This window comes from Chamaea fasciata, unplaced genomic scaffold (genome assembly GCF_029207755.1).
Source record: "Chamaea fasciata isolate MVZ Bird 193981 ecotype frontalis unplaced genomic scaffold, bChaFas1.0.hap1 SCAF_15, whole genome shotgun sequence".
In the NCBI taxonomy this organism is placed as follows: Eukaryota; Metazoa; Chordata; class Aves; order Passeriformes; family Sylviidae; genus Chamaea; species Chamaea fasciata.
Window position 1 is genome coordinate 13,996,447 of NW_027094100.1, and position 10,878 is coordinate 14,007,324.

The following is a 10,878-nucleotide window of genomic DNA, read 5'->3' on the forward strand; positions in this document are numbered from 1 at the left end:
TGCCCCCTAACAGGGTTTTCTGCAGGGATTCCTGCTCTGCTCAGCATCCTTCCTGCTGCCAGTTTAGAGTGATTTACACGTTGATCCAGACATTTCCCAGCACCACAGGTGCCTTGGCAAAGCTCTGCCGCCCTGTGTTCGCCCACACCAGACAAGGTGCAGCGGCACAAATTAACCAAATCCTCTTAAAATCTGACAGGATCCAAGTGGAAGATGTTAAACCCAAGCCTGAGGCAAAGCTGCTGGACTTTTTTTTCCCCATATTTAGAAGGAGGGGAGAAGAGCCCTTGATTCCCCGGGATCACCAGATGAAAGGAATCATGTAAGTACTAAGTAGTATTAATAGTCCCGGGCACAATTTATACATATGAGAATAATATGGCCAAGCAATACTTAACAGTTATTTCCAATAGCAGCATTTGTACAATGCCATCGACACTCAGCTGCTGATAAGCTGGACACACTTAAGGAATTTTAATAAGCCTTTGAAAAGCTTTAACTGATGCGAATTAAGCCCTGAGATAATTCAGACGCAGGGGCTATCATTCTTCAGTTAAAAATAATTGATCTTGGATGTAAAACGTCACATCTTGCGGCCCCGAGTACAAAGGCACAGAAAATGTCATTTGTCACCAGCGGTGCCTGGGGCTGATGGACGGGGCTGAGGGACCCCGGGGCTCTGCTCGCCCACAGGAACTTCTCCCGTGGGGTCAGGGACCAGGAACCTCCCAGGAACGAGGCCGAGATACGCGAATCACCAACAATTACTGTTACAGAGTCACCGAATGCAGTGCCCCGGGCCAGGGCAGAAAGAGCCGCTGCTTTATCCTTTGGCTTTAATCCACCAAAATAGCTCTGCTGCCATTCCCCTCCTGCAGGGGCAGAGGCAAAGTTTTCATCCGCGGTTTGGTACTGAGCATAAAAGGCTTTTCTCCTTCCATGCTGACTGTTTGTTGTTGCAGGACTGAGGCTTTCTCCACCGGCATTTCCTCACTATCTTGTCTGGAATCCTCTGACAGACACATTTTTCTGACAAGGTGATAAGACCAGGAAGCTCTTGTTGAGATCTCCAAAACCTAAATATAAACCCACATCTCCACAAAAATTAAATAACTTCCAGAAATGAGAATGTAAATTCCCACTTGCTGTCTCTCAGCATGAACATTACCTTATTTATTGCTTACAAAGTTACTTACCATTAACTCTGTGAAAGATCAGGAACAAAGCTTTGGGTCAAAGGCTGCAATTACCAAAGACAAAACTATTTTAAACAAATCTGCAGATAAAGAGAATGGTTGTTTGGGTTTTCTTCTTCCTCAATTTTTAAAAAATTAATTTCTAATTGGTTGGTTTTGAATAAACAGGTTACTGGCACAAGCCAGTCAGTGAAAGCCAGGAGCCACTGCCATGAAACTATTTCCATTTTTGCTGTAGCTACTTTCAAACGTCATGTCTGCCATTTAAACAAACGGGAATAATAGGATGAAGGAATTGCAAATGCTGCCAGGAATATCCAAATGAGAAGCAGCAAAAGCAGAATCTTTTAAGAACACAGCTGAGAAAGGAATTGTTCAATATTTAATCCAAAATACACTGCATATATATGCATATATGCATATACATACATACGTACAATAATAGAATATATATAAATATATCAATATAGTTTATATACAATATTATATATTATATAATAATTGTTTATATATTTATACTATTTCTAATATATTGCATATTTATATTTTTAGAATACATTATAATATTATATATATACATATAGTATAATATATAGAATACATATATAATTATATATATACACACACATATATATAATGTGTTATATGTAGGGCAACATACAGAACAGGGGAAGGCTTGGTTATATTTGAAATAGCGAGTTATCGTTTTTTAATATATATACACACACACTGTATTTCTATGAATACACTGAGCAAGGGGAGGCTTGTTTCTCTTGGAAACATCAAGTTATCATCAGACACAGGACAGGAGGCCGACCGGATCAATAGACTTCCTCAATATAGAAAAACCTTATCTTCCTTTCGGGCTGGCTGGCCCTAATGTCAGCACCCAGATGCCTCTGACAGAGTTATCTCCCATCAGCAGCGGCAAAAACAGCTCCGTGCTTGGGTGACACCTCCGAAAAGCCAATAACCCCGACAGGAAAATTTAGTCCCGCTGTCCGTTTTGGAGATAAAGGGACACCGAGCCGGCCCTGGCCGCTCTTTGAGGCTCTGTCAGGGGGACAGGACATCGCTGTGCAGCGCGGGTGGGTTTGGGTTTCACGGCCCCATCCCCTCGGGCCGAGGCGAACTGAAGAACTCGCGGGGACAGCGAGCCCAGAGCCCGGCGGGGTCAGGTCCCAAAGCGTCCCTGGATGTGACACTCAGCCGTGCCGCTGTTGAAAAGGAGAAAGCGCGAAGCTTTCATGTGGTTCTATATATACGCCGTTCTATCTATAGGGCCGGGTGTGCGCTGATGCCCGCGGGGCCGCTCTCCCCGCCTGCCCTTTGCGCGCTTATCGCGGGCCCCGAGGGACACACGCGGCCTTATCGGCGGGCCGGGCTCGGAGCAGCCGAGTGGCATTTTCCTTTCATGCCGCCCCCGACACCCCGAGGCGGGCAGAGGCTCCGCAGCGCCCCGGCACAGCCCCCGGGGCCGCCCGATAAGCGGCATGAGGGATGCGGCGCTGATGCCGCAGCCGGGGCCAAAGGTCGGCGGCGATGGCATCGGATCGGCCTCACGGGGAGAGGTGAAAAATGAAAGGAAGGCCGAGGGGAAGCGGCGTGAGGCACGGCGAGGTGTCACAGCAGCCCGTGCACTCAGGGGAGCAGGGGTCACTGTCCCCCAGGGTCGCCGACCCCCAGGGTCACCGCGGCAGCATCAGCCAGGACAGAGCCCGAGCAGGGCTGGATGGATCTCGGGGCAGTGTCTGGATGACCTTCACCAGATTGGCTTCACCCACAAGGACCATCAAGTCCAACTCTTCAGGAAATGGTCTGGTGGTCAGCAGCACCAGGCTCTGACCAGCTGAGCCAACACACTCCAGCCCGATTATTTTTAGTGGCTTTGCAAAGCTTCACTCAGCATTTCAGTGCCCTGGAGGTGCTAACCCGAGTGGGGATCTCAGCGAACACATGAAGGGCCAGGGTCTAAACCCAATTAAGTTAAGAAAGATCCCAGTCCCCTCCTCAGGCTGCAGCTCTCTTTATGTGGGAGAGGATCAAAACATCAAGGCACAGGTACAGTGAGCCACCACCTCTCTCAATCCATCACCCAAAGACACGGGCACAGAGTCCCCATCACAGGTTTCATTGAGAAAAACCAAACCTCAGCTCAGCGGAACTATCATTCCCTTTGTGGCACAGAGTTTGTACCATTTTATACACATGAATATAATATAATATAATAAAATAAATAGTTACAATAAATACAATAAGTACATACAATATATACAATACAATAAATACAGTATAATATGATAATAATAAAGTTGTGTTTATTCAGCGGCCTCAGCCTGAACAAGTCCACAATCAGCTTTCAATAGCAGCAGGATGATTTAAGAGCCTGGATGTGGCATTTGCTTGTGGCACAAAGCACCTGCAGCCTGTTTGGAGAACAATTCTCACCTTTGTGGGAAGGAAACACAACAAGCACTCCCTCAGTGACAGAGAGGGCTCCGCAGCAATGTGCAGTCACCAAGACACCACACCTGGGGAGAAAATTTGCTTCAGATTCTCTTCTGTGAGAATCCCACCACTACAAACAGGGTGGCAAAGCAACATTAAAGCTGATACCCATTTCCATCCCCCACTTTTTCCAGAGGAGAGCCCCACATATTTGCAGACAAGTATGCACATGTCCCCTGGATATTCTCAGCCCCCAAAGATTCCAGCCTGACTTGCCTGGCTTGCTCTGGGCCACTTGGCATGTGATAGCAGCCACGCACATTTGGCAGAGACATTTTTAGAAACCCCCAAGCTATGAATTCACCTTTCCATTTTGGTAAAGTCAGTTATGTGGAAAGCATTTCAAAAGCAACAACTTCAGATACAAACTTCATTTCCCCCTTGATTCTTGGAGGGGAGGAGGGAATAAATTGTATTACCCTCTTCATTTGTTTTCCCAGAGTTATCCTGCAATATTTCTGTGTTTGATAACACCACAATAAATAATAAAATAACTATGAGTCAAAACAAGTCAGTTTCTCTCAGCACATTGACAGTGTATGTTAAATTTCCAATTCTCCTCAGGTCCAAATTTATTGCAACCACTTAAAGATTTTCCAAGGAAACACAGACCTAACTGAAGGCTCTGGAATTACCCACAAGCTGCAGATTTCAGGGACAGAATGGACACCTGGCAGGCACCTGCTCCTGCCCACAGGCTTCCCACCACGGCCACGTGGGGTTGGAGACCAGGATTGGATCTGCACCTACAGCCCAATATCCACCAGCACTGCCTGGCTCCTGACACTCCAAGGAGCAACTTCCAGGCATTTTCCCCTTTGTCCACAGGTGCTCAGACAAAGCAAATTGCTCTCAGTGGGTTGGACTCCATAGCAGGACCTTACATTCACCACAAACCCCCAAGTTCTGAACCTCTGAATGTGCTGAGGCATCAGAGCTGCTCCATCTTCATCCCTCAGTGGCTCCAGCCAAACACCCACAGTAGTCCTTGCTATTTTTTCCCTAATTCCTTTGTCTCTATTTGTCTCTCTGTAAATGGACAGTTTTTGCAGGTAGGTTTATTTATAAAGATCAGGTTTTTGAAGCTGAGTCATTTCTCTCATTCAAACCCCCAATGTGCACATTGTCAATTTATTTTGTTCTTGGTGCAATTCTGTATCTCAGGAAAGGCTGTGAGGAAGAACTGCCCTGAAACACAAGGAATGAACAATATGGAAAACCACGTCCACTCTGTCCAGTCTGCTTGTTTCAGGGCCACAAAACAGGAGCAAAACCCTCCAACTTCCAAATGCACACCTTGGCAGTAATTTTGCAAAGATAAAGCATGAAGTGAAATTGTATAAAGAAAAGGAGGAAAAACGCTTTTGATTTTAACAGACTGCCAATCTAATTCTCTTATCTATTGTGTGAATTCACAGTAACAAATGGGGTTCCCATTTCTGCTTTGCTCAGAGCCCTCCCAAGGCCAGAGGGACAGAGCCAGGCTGTTATCCCCCCAGAAAAACAAACCATAGGCAACCACTGCTGCTAAAGAAAAAGCAGAATTTTTACACTGAAAGGCTCTCTCGAGCCATCAGATTTTGTTTTTAAACAAAACTCTGTTGACATGAATACAATAAATATTTTATTAATGGAATGTGTGAGTTTTTCTCTTCCATCCTTCCTCTTACTCTCAGCACCTTACACACAGATGTCAGAGCAGCTTCCAGTCCAAGCCAAGGACAAAACTTAATTTCAAGGCAAAAATCAGTGAGAGGCTGGAAGTTCAGACTGGCACCTCTGAGTGCTCAGTCCCTCGAGTGTTTGATCCCCCAAACCCACAGGCAAACTGGCATTTCTTCTTTCCACAGCTTGATCTATCAATCTCTTCTGAGGCAGCTCACAACCTCTGTGGGGACAGCACCATTTCCTGCCTGCTTTCCGGCTACTGCAACATCCCTTTATTATTTCACTTAAAAGCCATTATCAACCACTTCCTTCTGATTATTAATTTTTTTTAATAGTTCAGTGATTGTTGGAACTTCACAAAAAGGGGAAGAGTCTCTTTTTGAGGATGTAGAGCACCGTGGCCAGGAAGAGGGCCAGGGCCAGGAAGATGAGCAGCTTGTCCGTCAGCTCCCGGCGGTTGTACTTGGTGATCAGTTTCCTCCCCAGCTGGATGGTCCCAGACATGGACTTGAATTCCTCGTTTGCTTCCAGGATGGTTCGGGAAGAATTGGCTGAAATCAAAGGGGAAGAGAGGGAAAAAAAAATTAAATCAAATTCAAAAATACACAGATGAGATATCTGGTGACACAGACAACGACTGAGGGATCCTTCTGGGTCAGAGTGACTTGTGGGTGAGACAGACACAGAGAGTTCAGTTTTCCCTGATGTGCTGAGGGGAAATGCAAAGTGAAAAAAGAGCACTGAAAACCTTAAAGATCCTTCTAAAGGATTCCTGAATTTTGAATTTTTGGGTTAGCAGGTCGAATCTAGTTCAGGTTTTTCAGTCAGCACTGCTGGAAGCAGAGTGAAATAGGAATGGTGCTAAAAAGAGAAATCATCAGGGCAATATTTGAATATATTAATTGCAGCACTAAAAGTGCTCCCCCAAGCCCCAGCAGTAAATCAGTGTGTTTCAAATGGACTTGCAGAATTATTCAGCTCAAACGGTTTTTAATAGTCATTTTTGACACACATAGCATTTTTTTTTTCCTAATAAAAATGAGAAGGGTCAACTAGAAGTGTATGAGAAAACAGACACATGCCCCAGACTTCTCAGCCTTGCTCCTTTCAAACTGCTAAATGAAAGCAAAAGCCCTGGAGTCCCCTTTTTTCTGTTTTACAGAAAGCACAGCCTGTAGGACAGTGCATCACCCTACACTGCCCTGGTTGCTCACAGAAAGGTCAAATCCAGCATTGTGTGGTTCACAAGAACAGAGCAGAAATCGGTCTGCAATATTTTGCAAAACACTTTGTCCCATCCCCTTTCCAGAGGCATTTTGATCCAAGTGAAAACAGAACACTGGATTCCCAGAGCTAAGGACAAAGCAGAGCTTCCCTGCCCCACAGCCTCAAACACTCACTGCATCCTAGGGAATGCTCAGGACACCGGAATTCCCACTCTGAACTCAGAATTTGCAGCTGGGTTATGTAAACGACCTCTGGTAGTTTTTCCCTTGATGAATTCCAAGTGCTGTTCATTCAGGAACGGGGTGAAAAAGTGCCTGCCAAACTGTCCTTTTAATGGGAGAAGGAACATGCTACTCCTGCAGCAACAAACTGTGCCCAGCTGCCACTCCCAGACGGGGCAGAAAGCAAGGAGGGCAAACTTGTGTTATTTATCCTTGTCTTTAAAGTTCCCTCCTGCCCAAAAGCACGGCGAGGAAGAGGCCCAGGCAGCAACTTGCAAATGCTCCATGAATCACCAGTTCTGACAGGTCACTTGATTTATTGTTTTAGGAGCCAAAGCCAAGGAACTGGGTGAAATCTTGGTTTCACAGTCCCTGATGCACTGCTGACAGAGCAAGTGACCCCGGGTTCAAGGCACTTGATCTCAGTGTCTCAGCCATCCCAGCTGGAGCCTGGCTAGGAGCAGCTTCCAGACACTCCTTCCCCTGTGCAGGGATTGTATCCATGCCTTTGTTTCCTCTGCTGTTCCCAAATCCATGCCAGGACAGTGGGACAGAGGAAACCAAACTCTGGGCACTGGGTGAGCTCATGTTGCTTTTACAAGCAACTAAACCTCGTCCTGACCCCTTTTCCTCCTGATGCTCATGAAACAGAAACCCCAACAAACAGAAACTCCACACAAAGTACACTGATATTTCCTGTTTATGTCCAGCTCTTAGAGGAGCTCTGCTGGCCACTCCTTTAATCATCATTGTAGCACATTCTCCTACTCTGCTCCTCTTCCCAGGCTGACCAAAGGTGGCTGCATGACCCCATCCATGCCCAAATTCCAGCTGTACCTAAGGTCTGCACAGTCTCCTCACTCTGCTGCACCTGCTGGGACATCATCCTGCTGATGCCCATCAGACTCTCTGTGATGTTGCTTGCACTCTCTGCCAGACTTTCCTTGGTGGTCTTCCTGAAAAAGAGAAAAAAAAGCAAAGCAGGAAGGGGCAAAATTATTTTTTTGGATACTCTGGGAAAATGCTGCTGACAGGGAGGTTAGAACAGTACTTGGCACTGAACATCTCTGCAGTGTACAAAAGACACAACTGGTTTTCACTGCATGAGAAAATTCAGATTATTTTCACTAGACAATAAAAAATAATCATCAAATATGAAAGTCCTGAGCCCAAACAGGAGCCCAGAATCGCACAGGGGCCTGCATTTCACCACTTGTTCACCCAGGACTGTGTAATTCCATGAGCTGCTATGGGAGCACCAACAGAAACTCATTTCATTACCCTGAGTATCCCAGCTGCTGCTTTCAATACACAGCCTGCACACACTCACATCCAGTTCTGAATGTGAGAACAGCTTGGATAATGATCCAGTTCTTGCTTAGAACCTATTTGCAATTAATGTGAAAGACAATCTGTAAAGCCATGAAGGTTAATTTACCCCCTTTTCTGCTTAGACATGCCAATGCCAAGAAAACCTGAATTCATCACAATCCTTAAGAGCCCAAATCTCCACAAAAGGGAAATGCACTCATAAAAGAGAAGCTACACTCAATATAATTAAATAACTTAAAAATATGATGTCACTTTCATTTAAAATGAGTGAATATAGGAGACACTGCTTAAATCCCACAGTACAATGGGACAGTCCAATACCTTTGTCTCAAGATGTCTCTCCCCTGCAGCAGCTGATCTTTCTCAGAGTTGTCAATAGCAATTTTGCAGGCCAGATTTGCCTTTCTCCAGGCCGCCTGGTTGCTGAAATCACAAGAGCAGAGTGTTGTAATGTGATGGGAAACACCCTGCAAGCACAGACAATTTTCACAAAGCAACCACCACTGTAACTGGGCACCCCTGATACATGCAAGGACCCTCAGAATCCAAGAAATACATGGGCTGGAAAATACTTCCAAGATCATCAAGTCCAAGCTGTGCCTGACCCCCACCTTGTCCCCAGCCCAGAGCACTCAGTGCCACCTCCAGCCCTTCCTGGGACACTCCAGGGATGGGCACTCCAAATCTCCCTGGGCACTGCCAAGGCCTGAGCACCCTTTCCATGGGGAAATTCCTGCTGCTGTCCACCCTGAGCCTCCCCTGGCCCAGCCTGAGGCCGTTCCCTCTCCTCCTGTCCCTGTTCCCTGGGAGCAGAGCCCGACCCCCCCGGCTGTCCCCTCCTGTCAGGGAGTTGTGCAGAGCCACCAGGTCCCCCCTGAGCCTCCTTTTCTCCAGGCTCAGCCCCTTTCCCAGCTCCCTCAGCCCCTTGCTTTCTCTGTATTCCTACACACAACATTCTATCCTGACATTTCCACTCCTCAGTGTAGCGTTTATGAAGCAAGGGAAGAAGAAAACTGTGCCAGCAGCTGTCAAACCACAGACTCCTAAGCCACCTTCTTTGATCCCAAGTGCTCAAAGGGACAGATCAGAGTCAGGAAGTCACGACAGGAGAAGGGGTTGTACCCTTTCTGTCCCTGATCTCTTGGTCCAGGGCAGAACACGTGTCAGTGTCTGTGCTTCCAAACCAAAGTCAGCCAGTCTCTGGTCACAGCCGACTTGGGAACAGCAGCAGCTGCCAGACCCACCTGAGCATTTGCTTCTTGTGGTTCTCCACCTCCCGCAGCAAGGCTTGTTTCTCCGACTCCTTGTCCTGCTCCTTGGCCATCTGCTCCAGCTCCTTCGGCGGAGAGCACGAACAGCACAACCTCACCGACCACCCGCAACCCGCACAGCCCAGCCCCGGCCGGGGAGCGCATTCCCAGCAGATTTATCTGATAAACGCCCAATGCAGGGCTGCGACTCACCAAATCACAGCCGGGACCCCCAAACCCAAGGTTGGGATCCCCCAAAACACGCGCGGAACGCCCCAAACCCCGGCAGGAAGCCAGAGCTGGGATCCTCCGGCCCTGGGCCGGCACCTCGCAGAGCACAGCCGGGAGCCCCAAGGCACAGCCGGGAGCCCCAAGGCACAGCCGGGAGCCCTAAGACACAGCCGGGAGCCCCAAGGCACAGCCGGGAGCCCCAAGGCACAGCCGGGAGCCCCAAAGCACAGCCGGGAGCCCTAAGACACAGCCGGGAGCCCCAAGGCACCGCCGGGATCCCCAAGGCACAGCCGGGAGCCCCAAGGCACCGCCGGGAGCCCCAAGGCACCGCCGGGAGCCCCAAGGCACAGCCGGGAGCCCTAAGACACAGCCGGGAGCCCCAAAGCACAGCCGGGAGCCCTAAGACACAGCCGGGAGCCCCAAGGCACCGCCGGGAGCCCCAAGGCACAGCCGGGAGCCCCAAGGCACCGCCGGGAGCCCCAAGGCACCGCCGGGAGCCCTAAGACACAGCCGGGAGCCCTAAGACACAGCCGGGAGCCCCAAAGCACAGCCGGGAGCCCCAAGGCACCGCCGGGAGCCCCAAGGCACAGCCGGGAGCCCCAAATAACAGCCGGGAGCCCCAAGGCACAGCCGGGAGCCCCAAAGCACAGCCGGGAGCCCCAAGGCACAGCCGGGAGCCCCAAAGCACAGCCGGGATCCCCAAGGCACCGCCGGGAGCCCCAAGGCACAGCCGGGAGCCCCAAGGCACAGCCGGGAGCCCCAAGGCACCGCCGGGAGCCCCAAGGCACAGCCGGGAGCCCCAAGGCACCGCCGGGAGCCCCAAGGCACCGCCGGGAGCCCCAAGGCACAGCCGCTGGGCCCGGAGCACAGCTCGGCGCCCTCAGCAGCCCCCGGCCGGGCCCCTCACCTGGATGCGGCCGCGGAGGTGTCGGAATTTCTCCTTCACGGCGGCATTGAGCTCCGTGAGGGCGCTGAGCGGCCCCGGGCAGTCCCGGATGTCCTGGAACACAACGGCGCGGTCAGCGCGGGCCCGGCCCGGCTCTCCCCGCGGCCGTGCCGGGGTGTGCCGGGGCTGGCGGCGGTACCTGCACGGCCGCTTTGATCTCCAGGTCGAACTTGACGATCTCCTGGTGACAGACCCGCAGCGGCACGGCCGCGGCCGCCGCCGCCGCCATGTTGGCCGGGCAGGGCCGGGCCGGGCCGGGGCAGCGGCGCCCCCTGCGGGGCCGGGCGGGCACTGCCGGC

The 10,878-nt window shown here is 50.0% G+C and overlaps 1 protein-coding gene across 1 annotated transcript; it reads right to left on the reverse strand.

Annotated features, from left to right (window-relative positions):
• Nucleotides 1–3,492: 3,492 nt before the first annotated feature.
• Nucleotides 3,493–10,846, reverse strand: BNIP1 (BCL2 interacting protein 1). Its single transcript, XM_066197203.1, has 6 exons — nucleotides 10,719–10,846; nucleotides 10,541–10,633; nucleotides 9,397–9,488; nucleotides 8,474–8,575; nucleotides 7,658–7,776; nucleotides 3,493–5,923 (listed from the first exon to the last, which is right to left on the reverse strand). Exons 1-6 carry the CDS (start codon nucleotides 10,806–10,808, stop codon nucleotides 5,727–5,729), a joined length of 693 nt encoding a protein of 230 aa, XP_066053300.1. The 5' UTR covers nucleotides 10,809–10,846; the 3' UTR covers nucleotides 3,493–5,726.
• Between the last annotated feature and the right edge of the window lie 32 nt (nucleotides 10,847–10,878).

Coding starts and splice junctions, on each gene's coding strand:
- BNIP1 (XM_066197203.1), bottom strand. CDS start 10,808: ATGGCGGCGGCGGCGGCCGCGGCCGTGCCGCTGCGGGTCTGTCACCAG. Junction 10,634..10,718: donor AGATCAAAGCGGCCGTGCAG/GTACCGCCGCCA, acceptor GTTGTGTTCCAG/GACATCCGGGACTGCCCGGG. Junction 7,777..8,473: donor AGAGACATCTTGAGACAAAG/GTATTGGACTGT, acceptor TCTCTTTTTCAG/GAAGACCACCAAGGAAAGTC.